The 17,121-nt window shown below is 34.6% G+C and overlaps 1 protein-coding gene across 1 annotated transcript; it reads left to right on the top strand.

The window, feature by feature from the left end:
* The first annotated feature begins 8,491 nt into the window (after positions 1–8,491).
* Positions 8,492–9,317, top strand: LOC124232200 (40S ribosomal protein S3a-like). The gene has a single exon (XM_046649177.1). It carries the CDS (start codon positions 8,598–8,600, stop codon positions 9,279–9,281), a length of 684 nt encoding a protein of 227 aa, XP_046505133.1. The 5' UTR covers positions 8,492–8,597; the 3' UTR covers positions 9,282–9,317.
* The last annotated feature ends 7,804 nt before the right edge of the window (positions 9,318–17,121 follow it).

Here is a 17,121-nt window from a genome sequence, read left to right as displayed (position 1 = left end):
GTATTTCCAAATTGGCCCTCCACAAGACTACAAAAAAGTTTACAGTATCAACAATGAGTAAATTTTTCTGACTCTACCACCCAGGTTATTTTAATCTTTGCCTGATTTGGTAAATGTTGTGGACTTAAGGTGTTCATTTTTTCACTTACTGGTTAAGTGTTTCTGTATATAACAGCTCTTCTTGGCCCTTATTAATAATCTACTGGATTTTTTTTTCAGGCATTAACTCAGTAGCTCTTTTAAAATTCATCTTCTGGGGCTGGCCTGGTGGCATAGAGGCTAAGTTCACACACTCTGCTTCAGCAGACCAGGGTTCACAGGTTTGGGTCCTGGGTGCAGACCTACACACTGCTCATCAGGCCATGCTGTGGCAGCATCCCACATAGCACAACCAGAAGGACCTACAACTAGAATATACAACTATGTACTGGGGGGGGTTTGGGGAGAAGAAGAAGAAAAAAGATGATTGGCAAGAGATGTTACCTCAGGTGCTAATCTTTTCAAAAGAAAAGTCAATTGAGAAGAATGGTCAGACAAGCATCTTCTCTAGAGAAAGCTTAAGGCAAGTATTATCCCTAGATTTTACATAAAACAAGGAACATGCTCACACATTTCATTATCATATACATTTTAGTTATTTTCCTAATGACTTTCTTTTCATTGATCTGACTGACTTACGACCTTGAATTTCAGTGTGTGGCATTTGGCAATTTGTGATTTGGGAACAAGAACCTAAGAAATTAATTTAGGATGGGTTTCTGAATGATAGTTATTAAGGAGAGAAGTTTTAAATTTGCAGTCAATAAAATAAGTAGTTAACAAAAAGATATTTCATCTTATAAATCTTAATTTATTCCAGATTTTAAATGCCTCCACTATAAAAATGATTCCGAATTTGTGTACTAGGTTTGCTAATGTCAAATAATTGTCACTAAGTTCAGTATTTTTCAATACTTTTCTACATATAGTCAACACATACATGATTAAATGCAATATGTGAAGCTGAGTCTTAATAGTTCATGGAGGAAAAAAGATAAACTTCATCTTGAGCTCAAGATATTTTAGGAGGAATTGGTGATTTCTTTCCTCAAATATTGATGGGTGTATAAGGTAGGTATGTGGCATGGAAAAAGAGTCTTTCTTGCAAGGAACAGTATTTACACTAGTGCCTGGGTACATTATCCTGAAGATGTCCATCTTGAATTTAAACTACTGCCCTTATAACTTGAGTACTATTTATGATTCAAAAATTCCAATTTCACATTGTCAGGGTCCCTCAAAGTCTGTTTTCAGTGAATAGCTCAGAGGCTCTTTAATATCTCACGTCTTTTTTTTTTTTTTTTTAGTGAGCTAATAACAATATGATGGTATTTCTTTCTTAAATGTCATTTCATATTCATTATTTCTTACTTGTAATATCTATAAATAGGTTGCTTACCTATCCTGGTAACATAGGTTGTGACAACTTTTGGTTTTATACTAGGCACTACTGTCTCTGCAAATAATGGTTCATTTCAGTGAGTATGCCAGCAGTTCCAATTATTGAAAAAAACTAGAGTGGGAGAAGAAAAGGACGAGAGGAATCAAGTTTTTTTTTTCACTACCTGGAATCATCCAACTTGTTCATTCAGAAAGTGTCAACTGCATCAAAGTTTTAAAAGAGGCATTTATTCACCTATTGCAATGATAAGAGGGTAATGAATAAACACACACTAAACAAGAGACTAAATATGATGTGAAAAACATATAATGTGGGAGGAGGGGAGTGAAAAAGTAGAGCTTTTAGAAAGAGGTCAAGTTAAACAGGCTATCTACTCAATATAGACTGTTATATGCATAGTATATTAAATAGGATCCACATGGTAATCACAAATCAGAAACCTATAATAAGCAAGCAAGCAAGTAAGACAAAAGAAATCAAACATATTACTAAAGATAGCCATTAAACCACAAGGGAAGAGAGCAAGAGAAAAAGAAAGGAACAGAGAAGAACTACTAAAACACCCAGAAAAAAAAGTGACAAAATGGCAATAAATATATATTTATCAATAGCTACTTTAAATGTGACTGGACTAAATGCTCCAATCAAATGCCATAGGGTGGCCAATTGGATTAAAAAAAACAAGATCCATGTATATGCTACATACAAGAGACACACTTCAGACCTACAGACACTCACAAACTGAAAGTGAAAGGATAGAAAAAGATATTCCATGCAAATGGCAAAGAAAAGAAAGCAGGGGTAGCAATACTTATATCAGACAAGATAGACTTTAAAACAAAAACTGTAATAAGAGACAAAGATGGGCACTACATAATGATAAAGGGAACAATCCAATAAGAAAATATAACACTTATAAATATCTATGCACCCAACATAGGAGTGCCTAAACATATACAGCAATTATTAACAGATAAGAGGAGAAATAGACAGTAACACAACAATAGTAGGAAACTTTAACACTCCACTTACAACAATAGATCATCCAACAGAACATCAGTAAGGAAACACTGGCCTTAAAGGACACGTTACATCAGAAGGACTTAGTAGATATATACAGCACATTCCATGAAAAAACCACACAATACACATTCTTTTCAAATGCCCATGGAACATTCTCCAGGATTGATCACATATTAGGCCACAAAACAAATCTCAATAAATTTAAAAAAGATTGAAATAATACCATGCATCTTTTCTGACCACAAAGTAATGAAACTGGAAATCAACTACAGAAAGAAAACCAGAAAAGCCACAAGAATGTGGAGATTGAACAAAATGCTACTGAACAACGATTGGGTCAATGAAGAAATCAAAGGAGAAATCAAAAGATTCCTGGAGACAAATGAAAATGAAAACACGACATTTGGGATACAGCAAAAGCAGTTCTATGAGGGTAGTTTATAGCAATTCAGGCCTACCTCAACAAAGAAGAAAAATCCCAAATAGACAATCTAAAAGTGCACCTAAAGGTATTGGAAAAAGAACAACAAACAAAGCACAAAATCAGCAGAAGGAAGGAAATAATAAAAATCAGAGCAGAAATAAATGAAATAGAGACTAAAAAAAAAATAGAAAAAATTAATGAAACCAAGAGCTGGTTCCTTGAAAATAAACAAAACTGACAAATCCTTAGTGAGACTCACCAAGAAAAAAGAGAGAAGGCTCAAATAAAATCAGAAATGAAAGAGGAGAGACAAAACGGACACCTCAGAAATAGAAAACATAATAAGAGAATACTATGAAAAGCTATACGCCAACAAATTGGATAATCTAGAAGAAATGGATAAATTCTTAGAAACATACAACCTGCCAAAACAGGACCAAGAAGATGTAGAATATTTGAATAGACTGATCACCAGTAAGGAGATCAAAACAGCAATCAAAAACCTCCCAAAAAATAAAAGTCCAGGACCAGATGGCTTCCCTGGTGAATTCCACCAAACAGTCAAAGAAGATTTAATACCTATCTTTCTCAAACTCTTCCAAAAAATTGAAGAGGAGGGGAGGCTTCCTAACTCCTTCTACGAATCCAACACCACCATGATACCAAAACCAGATATGGACAACAGAAAAAAAGAAAATTACAAGCCATATCACTGATGAACATCGATGCAAAAACCCTCAACAAAATACTAGCAAATCGAATACAACAATACATTAAAAAGATCATACATCATGATCAAGTGGGTTTCATTCCAGGAATGCAGGGATGGTTCAACATCCGCAAATCTATCAACATGATACACCACATTAACAAATGAAGGATAAAAATCACATGATCATCTCAATAGATGCAGAGAACGCATTTGACAAGATACAGCATCCATTTATGATCAAAACACTAAATAAAATGGGTATAGAAGGAAAATACCTCAACATAATAAAGGCCATATATGACAAACCCACAGCAAATATCATTCTCAATGGAGAAAAACTGAAAGCTGTCCCTCTAAGAACAGGAACCAGACAAGGATGCCCACTGTCAACACTCTTATTTAACATAGTATTGGAAGTCCTAGCCAGAGCAATCAGGCAAGAAAAAGAAATAAAAGGGATCCACATTGGAAAAGAAGACGTGAAACTATCACTCTTTGCAGACGACATGATTTTATATCTAGAAAACCCTAAAGATTCCAATAAAAAACATTTAGAAATAATAGAGGAATACAGTCAAGTCATGGGATACAAAATCAACATACAAAAATCGGTTGCCTTTCTATACACCTGCAACAAAGTAGCAGAAAGAGAAATTAAGAATACAATCCCATTTACAATTGCAACAAAAAGAATAAAATACCTAGGCATAAACTTAACCAAAGAGGTGAAAGATGTGTACACTGAAAACTATAAAACATTGTTGAAAAGAATCGAAGAAGAACAAAGAAATGGAAAGATATTCCATGCTCTTGGATTGGAAGAATTAACATCGTTAAAATGTCCATACTTCCTAAAAGCAATCTATAGATTCAACACAATCCCTATCAAAGTTCCAATAACATTTTTTACAGAAATAGAACAAATAATCCTAAAATTTATATGAACAACAAAAGACCCCAAATATCCAAAGGATTCCTGAAAAAAAAGAACCAAGCTGGAGGTATCATCACACTCCCTGATTTCAAATTATACTACAAAGCCATAGTAACCAAAACAGCATGGTACTGGTACAAAAAGAGACACACGGATCAATGGAACAAAATTGAGAGCCCAGAAGTAGACCCACATGTTTATGGACAGTTAATATTCGACAAGGGAGCCAAGAGAATACGATGGAGAAAGGAGAGTCTCTTTAATAAACGGTGCTGGGAAAACTGGACAGCCACATGCAAAAGAATGAAAGTAGACCACTCCCTTACACCATGCACAAAAATCAACTCAAAATGGATTAAAGACTTGAATGTAAGACCCGAAACCATGAGCCTTCGAGAAGAAAACATAGGCAGTACGCTCCTTGACATCGGTCTGAGTAGCATATTTTCAAGTCCCATGTCTGACTGGGCAAGGGAAACAAAAAAGAAAAAATGAACAAATGGGACTATATCAAACTAAAACCTTCTGCACAGCAAAGGAAACCATCAACAGAACGAAAAGACAACCTAACAATTGGGAGAAGATATTTGAAAACTACATATCAGATAAGGGGTTAATATCCAAAATATACAAAGAACTAATGCAGCTCAACAACAACAAAAAACCCAACAATCCAATTAGAAAATGGGCAAAAGATCTGAACAGAGATTTCTCCAAAGAAGATATATGGATGGCCAACAGGCATATGAAAAGATGCTCAACATCATTAGCTATCAGGGAAATGCAAATCAAAACTACAATGAGGTATCACCTCACTCAGGTCAGAATGGCTATAATTAACACAACAGGAAACAACAAATGTTGGAGAGGATGTGGAGAGAAGGGAACCCTTGTTCACTGCTGATGGGCGTGCAAATTGATGCAGCAACTATGGAAAGCAGTATGGAGTATCCTCAGAAAATTAAGGATAGATCTACCATATGATCCAGCTATCCCACTGCTGGATATTTATCCAAAGAACTTGAAAACACAAAGGCATAAAGATACTTGCACCCCTATGTTCATTGCAGCATTATACACAATAGCCAAGAAATGAAAGCAACCTAGGTGCCCATCAAGGGATGAATGGATAAAGAAGATGTGGTATTTATACACAATGGACTACTACTCAGCCATAAGAAATGAGGAAATCCGGCCATTTGTGACAACATGGATGGAGCTTGAGGGTATTATGCCAAGTGAAATAAGTCAGAGGGAGAAAGTCAGATACCATATGATCTCAATCTTAAGTAGAAGATAAAAACAACGACGAAAAAACACATAGCATTGGAGATTGGATTGGTGGTTACCATAGGCAAAGGGGAAGGGGGAGGGCAAAAGCAGGGATTTGGCTCACATGTGAGGGGATGGACTAAAATTAGTTTTCGGGTGGTGAACATGCTGTAATGTACACAGAATTCGAAATATGATGTACATCCAAAACCAAAAATAAATAAATTGCCAAAAAAATAAAAGAGGCATTTATTGATTGAAAATAAATATGTAGATACACTTGTTAGCACAGAGTATATTTTTTAATGAACTTGAAGTGTACAAAAACTCCTTAAATATTTATCGTGTGTGTGCTTACAACAAACAGTACATTACCATGGAAATGAATATTTAAGATTTTACTGAAAAAAATTAAAATTATTCTTCAGTCAGCACCTTTCCCTAATTTGGCTACCTTTTGGAAAGAGAGAAAAACACAGTACAGAGGGGTGTGTTGAACATTTACTTACAACTAATTGGTGATATGATAAGATAATGCTAACATGGTCTGTGTTATTGGTCATGTCAAAACAAGGCTTAAATCCAACCCAGTATATACAAGTGAAAATGTAAACTGTGAAGACATGTTTACATACATATAAATACTTATAAAAGTGACATTGAAACAATTATACATAGCTTTTGAAAATACAGGCACTACCAATGCCATTTTACCTCACTCAACTCTTACTTTTATAGGAAACATGTCGGGGGTTTTTTTTAAAGCCTTCTGATAACTAGGCAAGTGTCAAGTTACACATCAGGGAAGGAAACTCCCCTAAAGTTTGCAGTAATTCCACGTGGAGGGGAGCAAAATAAATAAGGGTGCAAAATAGACTTGTCTTTAACCAGGATCCCAGCTTTAACCAATGATGTATGCAATACTTTGTGATGAGAGCAACATGTTTTCTTGAAGACAGTTATGAAGAATTCCTGATAAACATTCCACTTTTTCTTAGAGTACCAAAAAAATCCAATTGTGTGACCAAATGAATATGACCATAAAGAATACTTAGCAAATATGTCTTTGTCTTAAAAAAAAAAAAAAAGAGTGCTATTATGGAACAACATATGTACCTTGTCCCAGGTCCAGAATGCCTGAGTAATAATAGAGTTGTTCCAACACTATATTCCAATAATAGCATTGTTCTAACAAAGTGACTTAGAATAAACTGTAGTCATTTGTGTTTAAACGTACATACTTCTAAATAGGGTCTTTGCTATAACTTTTGTGTTTTTTAAAAAGATTCAACATAGAGTTAAATTTGCATTAATTTGATATGTAACACAGCAACCAGTTACATACTGAAATGCATTAGTTTTTGTTTTTGTAGTATCAGGCTTCTTATTATAAGGTCACAATTTACTTTGCCAAATATAGTATGGTAATAAATGCATATTTTGTAATTTTAAAACTTTACATAAATGTGTCATTTAAGAGAACTGACTTTCCAACTAAAATATCCACCCACAAAAGGTCTCTTTCTATGCTACATCATACTAATTCATATTTAAGTCCCTTATTTAATCATTTCGTTAACCAAAGTTCTCTTTGAAAGAAAAGGATTTTTGTGTGCATGAGGACAACTGTCGCTGAGCTAACATATGTACCAATCTTCCTCTGTTTTATGTAGGATGCAGCATGGCCTGAGAAGTGGTGCTAGGTCCATGCCCAGGATCCGAACCTAGGAACGCCAGGCCACTAAAGTAGAGTGTGTGAACTTAACCACTATACCACCAGGCTGGCCCTGAAAGAAAACGGGATTTTTATGTAGGCCTGAAGAAGTGACATAGCAAAAGAGTAACTGACAAGACATCATTTAACACTATTAGCTAACATGGCAAGTAGGCAGTGACCAACTAAGTCTGTGAAATGCCACAAGTCAGCAGCAAGGAAGGAGAATTAAGTCAGTCCAATTTATTCAGTCACACTATGTGAAGTTTCAGCTTCCTACAGAGGAAAAATGCGAGACTCTGGTAAGCAGAACCAGCAAGGCTTGAGAATGTGAAACTGACATGCAAGGATGTGCAAGTTGTAGAGATAAAAGAAAGCAAAAGAAAAAAAAATCTTTTAAAAAAATAATTTAGTCTTATGGGAGCATTCTACTAGTAATTACCAGTGGTTATTTATGCTCCAGGGCTCAAGACAGCTGAGATCACTGAAGGATTATTCATTAATAATACTTTGAAAAGATTTTCAGTCTAAATCATCTGGTGAATACTGAATTAACTCAAAATTCAATTAGAATCCTCTATCCTAAAAGTTCATCAGGATCTTCCCATATGAAGTGAAAGAATTTACTCACTTCATGAAAATTATTACATCCTGAAGTGAATGAAAATCATTACATCCTAATGTGATATTAACTCTTACAGATCAGAGGAAAATTTTTCCAAAAGAAAAGTGGAATAGTTTCTCATCTGGCATTCTAAAGAGTAATGGAAATTTTTAAGTATTAACTAAGCTATAAAAAATTTTAAAAGTTCAAAGAATATGACTTTGAGACTCAAAATATTATCCTTTTTTAAAAAAAGTCACTTCTCAGATGAACTTTTTAAAATTCCCCAGATAGATGTTAGATATCGATACCTACAAACTTATCTAAAAAGATGTTTCTCCCTTTTGGCTCACTGAGCAGCGCCATGGCGGTGGGAAAGAAAAGCTCCTTAGAAAGGAGGGAAAAAGGGCGCCAAGAAGAAAGTGGTTGATCCATTTTCTAAGAAAGATTGGTATGATGTGAAAGCACCAGCTATGTTCAATATAAGAAATATCGGGAAAACGTTAGTCACGAGAACTCAAGGAACCAAAATCGCATCTGACGGCCTCAAGGGTCGTGTTTTTAAAGTGAGCCTCGCTGATGCGCAGAATGACGAAGTTGCATTTAGAAAATTCAAGCTAATTACTGAGGATGTTCAGGGCAAAAAGTGCCTAACTAACTTCCATGGCATGGATCTTACTCGTGACAAAATGTGCTCCTTGGTCAAAAAATGGCAGACCATGACTGAAGCTCATGTTGACGTCAAGACTACCGATGGTTATTTGCTTCGTCTGTTCTGTGTTGGTTTTGCTAAAAAACGCAACAATCAGATTCGGAAGACCTCTTATGCTCAGCACCAACAGGTCCGTCAGATCCGGAAGAAGATGATGGAAATCATGACCCAAGAGGTGCAGACCAATGACTTGAAAGAAGTAGTCAATAAATTGATTCCAGACAGTATTGGAAAGGACATAGAAAAGGCTTGCCAGTCTGTTTATCCACTCCACGATGTCTTTGTTAGAAAAGTAAAAATGCTGAAGAAGCCCAAGTTTGAATTGGGAGAACTCATGGAGCTCCATGGGGAAGGTAGTAGTTCTGGAAAAGCTACTGGGGATGAGACAGGTGCTAAAGTTGAACGAGCTGACGGATACGAGCCACCAGTACAAGAATCTGTGTAAAATTCAGACTTTTGATGGAGACAAATTAAAAAAAATCTTATTTGTGCAGGAAAAAAAAGATGTTTCTTATATCCACAAGAAAAAAGGAATAAGCTAAATTAAATTTTTACTGACCTCTACAGAGCTCATGGATAGATCTGTGGAAAATCCAAGAAACCCCTACCATTAGGGACAAATTTACATACATTTTTTTCCTATAGAGAGATCCTTAAGACTCTAAAAAGGGATTTCACCTCTCCCACAAAACATCTATAACCCCTAAAACCTAAGAACAGATAATTTAAGAAATCAGTGAAAGGTAAGCATTTTTAAAATATCTTCATTTTCATATTTAACCACAACGCTTGAAACTTTAAGGCACAAAGTTACATAAAATATTCTAAAAAACATATTACAGAACCCTAAACTTATAAACCATTAAATGCAAAAGTATTAGGTGAAAAGTCAGTTAAACAATAACCCTCAGTTCACTCGATAAAAGTTAAACTCAAACACAATTCATTCTCTTATAAAAAAATCTTACTTTCATGGGGAAGTTCTATTTTAGGCATCAATGTCACCAGTGATTCACATTACTTTCTGAATACTAATACCTTTTCGACAATAAAGTTCTAAATCCATTTCAATGTTCTCTACAAAAAAATTGCATTATAAGTTGGCACATCAAGCAAAATCCCCAGTGAAAATAACAATTCAATGAAACATTTGGGTCTATCTCTTATGATATACTTGGACTTTTCAAGTAATGCTAAAATATAAATGGCAATGTTGACAAAATATTCACTAGAAACTGAATTCATATATCCCACCATTTTTATATTTCATTATTGTCATAAGAAAACTTAACATATGAAAAAAATCTAACAAAATGTTAAGTGCACAATATAGTATTCCTGACTATAGGTACAATGTTGTAATCAGATCTGTATCACTTGCTTAACTAAAACTATGCCCACTTATTAGCAGTTCCCCATGCCCCCTTTCCCCTAGACCCCTTTCCCTTCCACTCTTTGATTCTACGAATTTGACTTTTTTAGATTCCATATATGAGATCATATAGTATTTGTCCTTCTGTAACTGGCTTATTTCATTAATATCCTCAAGGTTGGGCCATGTTTTTGAATCCTGAGAATTTCCTTCTTTTTAAAGCTGAATAATATTCCTTTGTATGCATATACCACATTTTCTTTCCTCATTCATCTGCTGATGGAAATTTAGGTTGTTTTCATGTCTTTCTTGTTGTGAATTAGTGTTTCAACAAACATGGGTGTGCTGATAACCTCTTCGAGATCATGATTTCAATACTTTGAGATAAACACACAGAAATGGGAATACTGAATCATATGGTATTTCTATTTTTAATTTTTTGCAGAACCTCATACTGTTTTCCACAGAATCTGCAGGATTTTGCATTCCCAGTGAGTATGCAAGGGTTCCAATTTCTCCATATCCTCACCAACTATTGTTATCTTCTGCTTTTTGCTACTGGCCATCCTAACAGATTTAAGGTAATATATCATTGTGGTTTTCATTTAAATTACCCTGATGATTTGTGATGTTGAGCATCTTTTCATACTTTTATTGGCCATTTGTATGTCACCTTTGAAGAAATGTCTATTCAAGCCCTTGGCCCATTTTTTAATCAGTTATCTTTTTTGTTCAGTCCTTAAGGATTTTTTACATATTCTAGGTATTAACTCTTTATCCAAAGTCTCAAAATACCAAAGGAGACTTATTATTATGAGGAGAAGAGACAACTCTGTATGAACAATTGTGAAATGTGACAGCTCCAGGCATCTCTATGACTAATTAGTTAACTTTAGGAAAGGCTGATGATAAGCCAAACTATTTCTTACAGCCAATGATCTATTCCAGTATATTCAAACAAGAAATTAACATTAATCAGTTATGAAGACTATTCTAAGTAGGGAGAAAGCCCTCTTCATTGGATAAACATTAAAGAAAAAAGAGATCTGAAAATGCACCAAAATAAATGTATTGTTTCACTAATATTAAGTTGCTAAAACATATTTTAAATAATTAACCAATTTGGATTGCCTGAGTGTGAAAAAGATGGGCTCTAAATAAATATCTTAATGATGTTTTAATATTTAAAATTGACTTTTAGCTAAATGATATAAGTCCATAATTAACCAACTCATTTTGTTCTCTCATATAACAAGAAAATATTATATTAAAATATAATATACCATATTATAATATAAATGTGGCATTCTGGGTCCTCAGGTCATCAGTACATCTTATGAGTCATAAAAATAATTAAGAATTAGGGAATGATATCAGCCAAACAGCAGAGAAGGCAGCCCCAAGCTGTCGTTTCCCCCAAAGAAGCATCAGAAAGCAAGCCGAACTGTCAAAAATCAAGTTTGTCAGAACTCTGGAAACCAGGTAGCTTTACAGGAACTAAGCAAATGCTGAATCAAGAAAAAGGAAACTTGAAAACAGGAGGAAAGCTTTGGAGCAGTTTACATGCTCTTGCCCATCCCCTAATGTACAGTGGTAGTTGAAATATAGGCAGCTGTATTCCCAGTGTGGTACCCTGATCTCGGGTTCTGGAAGGAGCAAAGCAGAAATTATCTGCAGATTATTGGGAATAGCTGTGCTAAACTGTCTGCAGGTCATCTGAAGAACTAATGTAAAACACTCATCTCTTTTTCATGTGGGGAAAACAGGGGGCATTGGGGAAAAACAATATAAAGCAAACTAAAATCTGCAGGTACTTGGGACAAAAGACATACAAGTGACTACCTAAGAGTGGAAGGAAAAGCTACAGGAGATTCTTTGGGAAATTATGAATCTTGCAAAAAAGAGAATAGAAGGGAACATTTCTTAATTCTTATTTTGAATCTAGCATTACTTTGATCCAAAGCTAGATACAGACATCACAAGGGAAAGACAAAAAGGAGATAGGGAACTAAAAAGCTCCAGATGTGTGTTCTCCCATGAACACATCAATAAACAAAAACACAGACCAAAGTAGCACTAAGAATCCTAGACACCACTTATGAAGCTACAGCAAACAAGCAAATACTTAAAATAAGCAAATTTGCACAGTATGAAATTTCAGGGCTCACCCTTGCTCCACATGCTCCCCAGCAGAAGATATAACCAGTAGGGAGGAACCCACCCAATTTGTGGTTCTTCCCTTGAGATAGGGGAAAAAAAAGAAAAAGATTGAAACTTGCTTACATCAGTCTGGCTTGTGCCTGGGGTCTTCCCAAGGGAATGGTATCTATCTCACCTGACTTAGAATGCTGATTGGAAAGATGACATAACTTGCATATCAGGTTAGAGGCTACTGAAACTAGTGGCAGGTACCACAGTGTGTGAAGGGACTGCAGGGGTACTGCAGATCCATGTGCACATGGAGACAAGAGATTACCGGCAGAGAAATAGAACAGAACACTAGACTCACAGAAAAATTTAGAGGTGAGACTCTAGGGAAAATTAAAACATTTAAAAGGAGCCACATATATGTGGGAACTGAAGCAAAAGAATATGCACAGTCCTAGGGAAGACATATCCCTGAAAAAGGTTTGAGAAGACACTGAGCCACTACACCAGCTAATTAGTGAAGAGTCAGTCCACAAATACTAAGAGAGGTGGCTGTCACATCAAATGTCTAAGTGTGAATAAAAGATTATAAAGTATACACAGAAATAGGAAAATATGGCACGAAGCATCAAAATGCATCTCCAGAAACTGACCTAAAGAAACATAGTTCTCTGACTTAAACATAATAAAGACTTTAAAACAACTGTCTTAAATATGCTCAAATGAGCTAAAGGAGAATACAGACAGATAATTAAATGAAATCAGAAAAAACATCCAAAACAAAATGAGAATATCAACAGAGACACAGAAATTAAAAAGAGAACCAAAAAGAAATACTGTACCTGAAAAATACAATAACTGAATTGAAAAATTCACTAGAGAGGTTCAGCTGCACGCTGAACAGGCAGAAAAAAGAGTCAGCAAACTTGAAGACAAGTCATTTGACATTACTGAGTCACAGAAACAAAAGAAAGACTGAAGAAAAGTGCATAACTTAAGGGATTTATGGAATACCATCAAACGAACAAATGCATATGATGGTACCAGAAGGAGAAGAGAGAGAGAAAGCAGGAGAGAGCTTATTTGAAAAATAATGGTGAAAACTCCCCAAATTTGACATAGATATATGAATACAAAAAGCTCAACAAAATCAAAGTGGGATAAAACCAAAGAGGCCCATACCAAGACACATTATATCCAAAGTGTTCAAAGATAAAGAAAGAGTCTTGAAGGCAGTAAGAAAATGTGTCTCTTCTCAGAGATACCTCTAGAAAATTGTCAGCAATATTTTTCAGCAGACATTACAGGCCAGAGGGCAGTATGATGATATATTAAAGGGCTAAAAGAAAAACTCCTTTTTCATGAATTCTATATCTGGCAACAACTGTCTTTCTAAATGAGGGAGAAATTAAAACAGAAAAACAAAAGCAAGGGAGTTCATTACCACTACCTACAGGAAATGCTAAAGGGAGTCACTCAAGGTGATAGAAAAAACCACTAAACAGTAACTTAAAGCTGTATGAAAATATTAAGTTCTCCAGTAAAGGCAAATATAGAGACAAATATAAAAATGTGTATTATTGTAATTTTGTATAATTTTGATTGGCAACTCGACTTTTAATGTTTTAATAGATTTTAAATGTTTATAAACTCCACTTTTAATGTATTTAAAGGATGTAAAACAAGTATTAAAAATAACTGTGAATCTATGTTAATGGCATACAATATATAAAGATAAAATTTGTGACATCAATAATACATATACTGAAGGAGAGGAGAGCTGTAAAGAAGTCATCTTTCTATGTAATTGAATTAAGTCGTCACCAGTTTAAAACAGATTGTTACATTTTTCCAAAAAAAGACATGCAGACAGCCAACAGGCACATGAAAAGATGTTTAGGTGCCAGCCTGGTGGCACAGCAGTTAAATTCACACATTCTGCTTTGGTGGCCTGAGGTTCACCAGTTTGGATCCCAGGTGTGGACCTATGCACTGCTTATCAAGCCATGCTGTGGTAGGCATCCCACATATAAAGTAGAGGAAGATGGGCACAAATGTTAGCTCAGGGCCAATCTTTCTCAGCAAAAAGAGGAGGATTGGCAGCAGATGTTAGCTCAGGGCTAATCTTCCTCAAAAAACAGAAAAGATGTTCAACAACACTAATTATTAGGGAAATGCAAATCAAAACTACAATTAACTATCACCTTACACCTGTCAAATGGCTATAATTACCAAGACAAAAAATAACAAGTGTTGGAGAGGATGTGGAGAGAAAGGGAACCCTCACACACTGCTAGTGGGACTGCAAATTGGTGCAGACACCATGGAAAACACTATAGAGATTTCACAAAAAATTAAACAGAAGTATCATACAATCCAGCTATCCCACTACTGAGTATTTATTCCAAGAACTTGAAATCAACAATACAAAGAGACTTATGCACCCCTATGTTCACTGCAGCATTATTCACAACAGCCAAGAGTGGAAGCAACCCAAGTGCCCATCAGCTGAAGAATGGATAAAGAAGTTGTGGTATATATATATATATATACAATGGAGTACTACTCAGTCATAAAAAAAAGGCAAAATTATCCCATTTGCAACAACATGGATGGACCTTGAGGGTATGACATGAAGTGAAATCAGCTAGACAGAGAAAGACAAACACCACATGATTTCACTTATATGTGGAAGATAAACTAATTCATGGGCAAAGAGAACAGATTAGTGGTTACCAAAGGGGAAGGGGGTTGTGGGGGGTGAGCTAAAGGTAAAGGGGCACATATGTGTAGTGATGGATAAAAATTAAGACTACTGATGGTGAGCACGATGCAGTCTATACAGAAACAGGTAAATAATGTACACCTGAAACTACACAATGTTATGAACCATTATGATCTCAATAAAATAACTAAAGAAAAAAAAAGATTGGTACATAACTTCAGGATATTTTTTGTAATCACCATGGTAACCACAATGATAGTAGTAAAGAATATATGCAAAAGTAAATGAGAAGAAAGTCAAAAAGTAACACGACGAAAAATCAACCAAACGCAAAAGAAGGCAGAAAGACGAGGAATTGAAAAATGATAAGCAATACAAAAACAAGTCACAAATGTCAATAGCAAGTCCTTCTTAATTACTTTAAAAATGTAAAGGGATTAAATTCTCCAGTCAACAGACACAGATTGGCAGAATGAAGCTGTCTACAAGAGACTCACTTTAGATCTGAGAAGCCACACAGGTTGAAAGTGAAAGGACTGGAAAAGATATTCCATGCAATGAGTAACCAGAAGAGAGGGGCTATATTAATATCAGAAAAATACACTTTAAGTCAAAAACTGTGACAAGAGTCAAAGGCTTCATATGCATATAAATATATATATAATATGTAAAAAATATTTATAGTAAATATATATTTAAATATATAGTAAATATATACTATATATAAAAATATATATTTAATATAATATATAATTTAATATAATAATATAAATATATATTTTTATATATATAGTATATAATGATATAAAGATAAAAGAAAGATACAATTATACATGTTGAGTATGCACCCAACATCAGAGCTCCTAAATATTTGCAGCAAACACACCAGAATAACAGGAGAAATAAACAGGTGTATAATAATAGTAGGAGACTTCAACATCCTACACTCATCAATGGATAAAACAATCAGATTCAAGATCAATAAGGTAATGTAGGGCTTGAATACTACAGTACAACTAGATGTAACAGACGTAGGAAGAACACTCCATCCAACAACACTAAATATGCGTTCTTCTCAAGTGTGCTATTCTCCAGAATAGACTATATGTTAGATCACCAAACAAGTCTTAAAAAATTTTGAAAGACTGAAATCATACAATCTATCTTTTCCTATCACAATAAATCAAACTAGAAATCAAAGTAGAAGGAAATTAGGAAAATCCACAAATATATGGAAATTAAACGAGACACTCAAACACCCAATGGGTCAAAAAGGAAATCAAAAGAGAAATTAGAAAGTATCTTGAGATAAAAAAATAAAAACACAACATACGAAAATTTAAGGGATGCAGTGAAAGCAATGTTAAAATTAAAGTTTATTGCTGTAAATATTTCCATTAAAGAAGAAGAAAGCTCTCAAAACCAACATCCTGAATTTACTCCTTAAAGAACAATGAAAAGAACAAACTTAAGCTCATAGCTAGGAGAATGGAGAAAACAGTAGATTTATAAAGATATAAAAACATGGAGAATATAAAAACAGAGAAAATCAACAAAACCAACAGCTAGTTCTTTGAAAAGATCTATAAAATGGACAAACTTTTATCTAAACTAAGAGAAGAAAGGAGAAAAGACTCACATAACTAAAATCAAAAGTGAAAAGGACATTGCAACTGATTTTACAGAAACTTTTCTTAAAAGGACTGTAAGAGAATACTAGGAACAATTGTGTGTTAACAAATAACCAGAATAGATGGATATATTCCTAGAAACATACAGCCTACCAATACTGAATCATGAAGAAATAAGAAATATGAATGTATACCTAGTAAGGAGATTGACTCAGTAATCAAAACTTTCTAAGAAAGAAAAGCCCAGTATCTGATGTTTGCTGGTAAAAAGAATTAACACCAATGCTCTTCAAACTCTTCAGCAAAATTGAAGAGGAGAGAAAACTTCCAAAGTCATTCTCTAGGCCAGTATTACCTTGATAATATGTTAGATCACCAAACAAGTCTTAAAAAATTTTGAAAGACTGAA

Source organism: Equus quagga, unplaced genomic scaffold, assembly GCF_021613505.1.
Source record: "Equus quagga isolate Etosha38 unplaced genomic scaffold, UCLA_HA_Equagga_1.0 HiC_scaffold_32_RagTag, whole genome shotgun sequence".
NCBI classification, from domain to species: domain Eukaryota; kingdom Metazoa; phylum Chordata; class Mammalia; order Perissodactyla; family Equidae; genus Equus; species Equus quagga.
The sequence above is the reverse complement of the archived record's forward strand: the minus strand, read 5'-3'. Positions and strand labels throughout refer to the sequence as shown.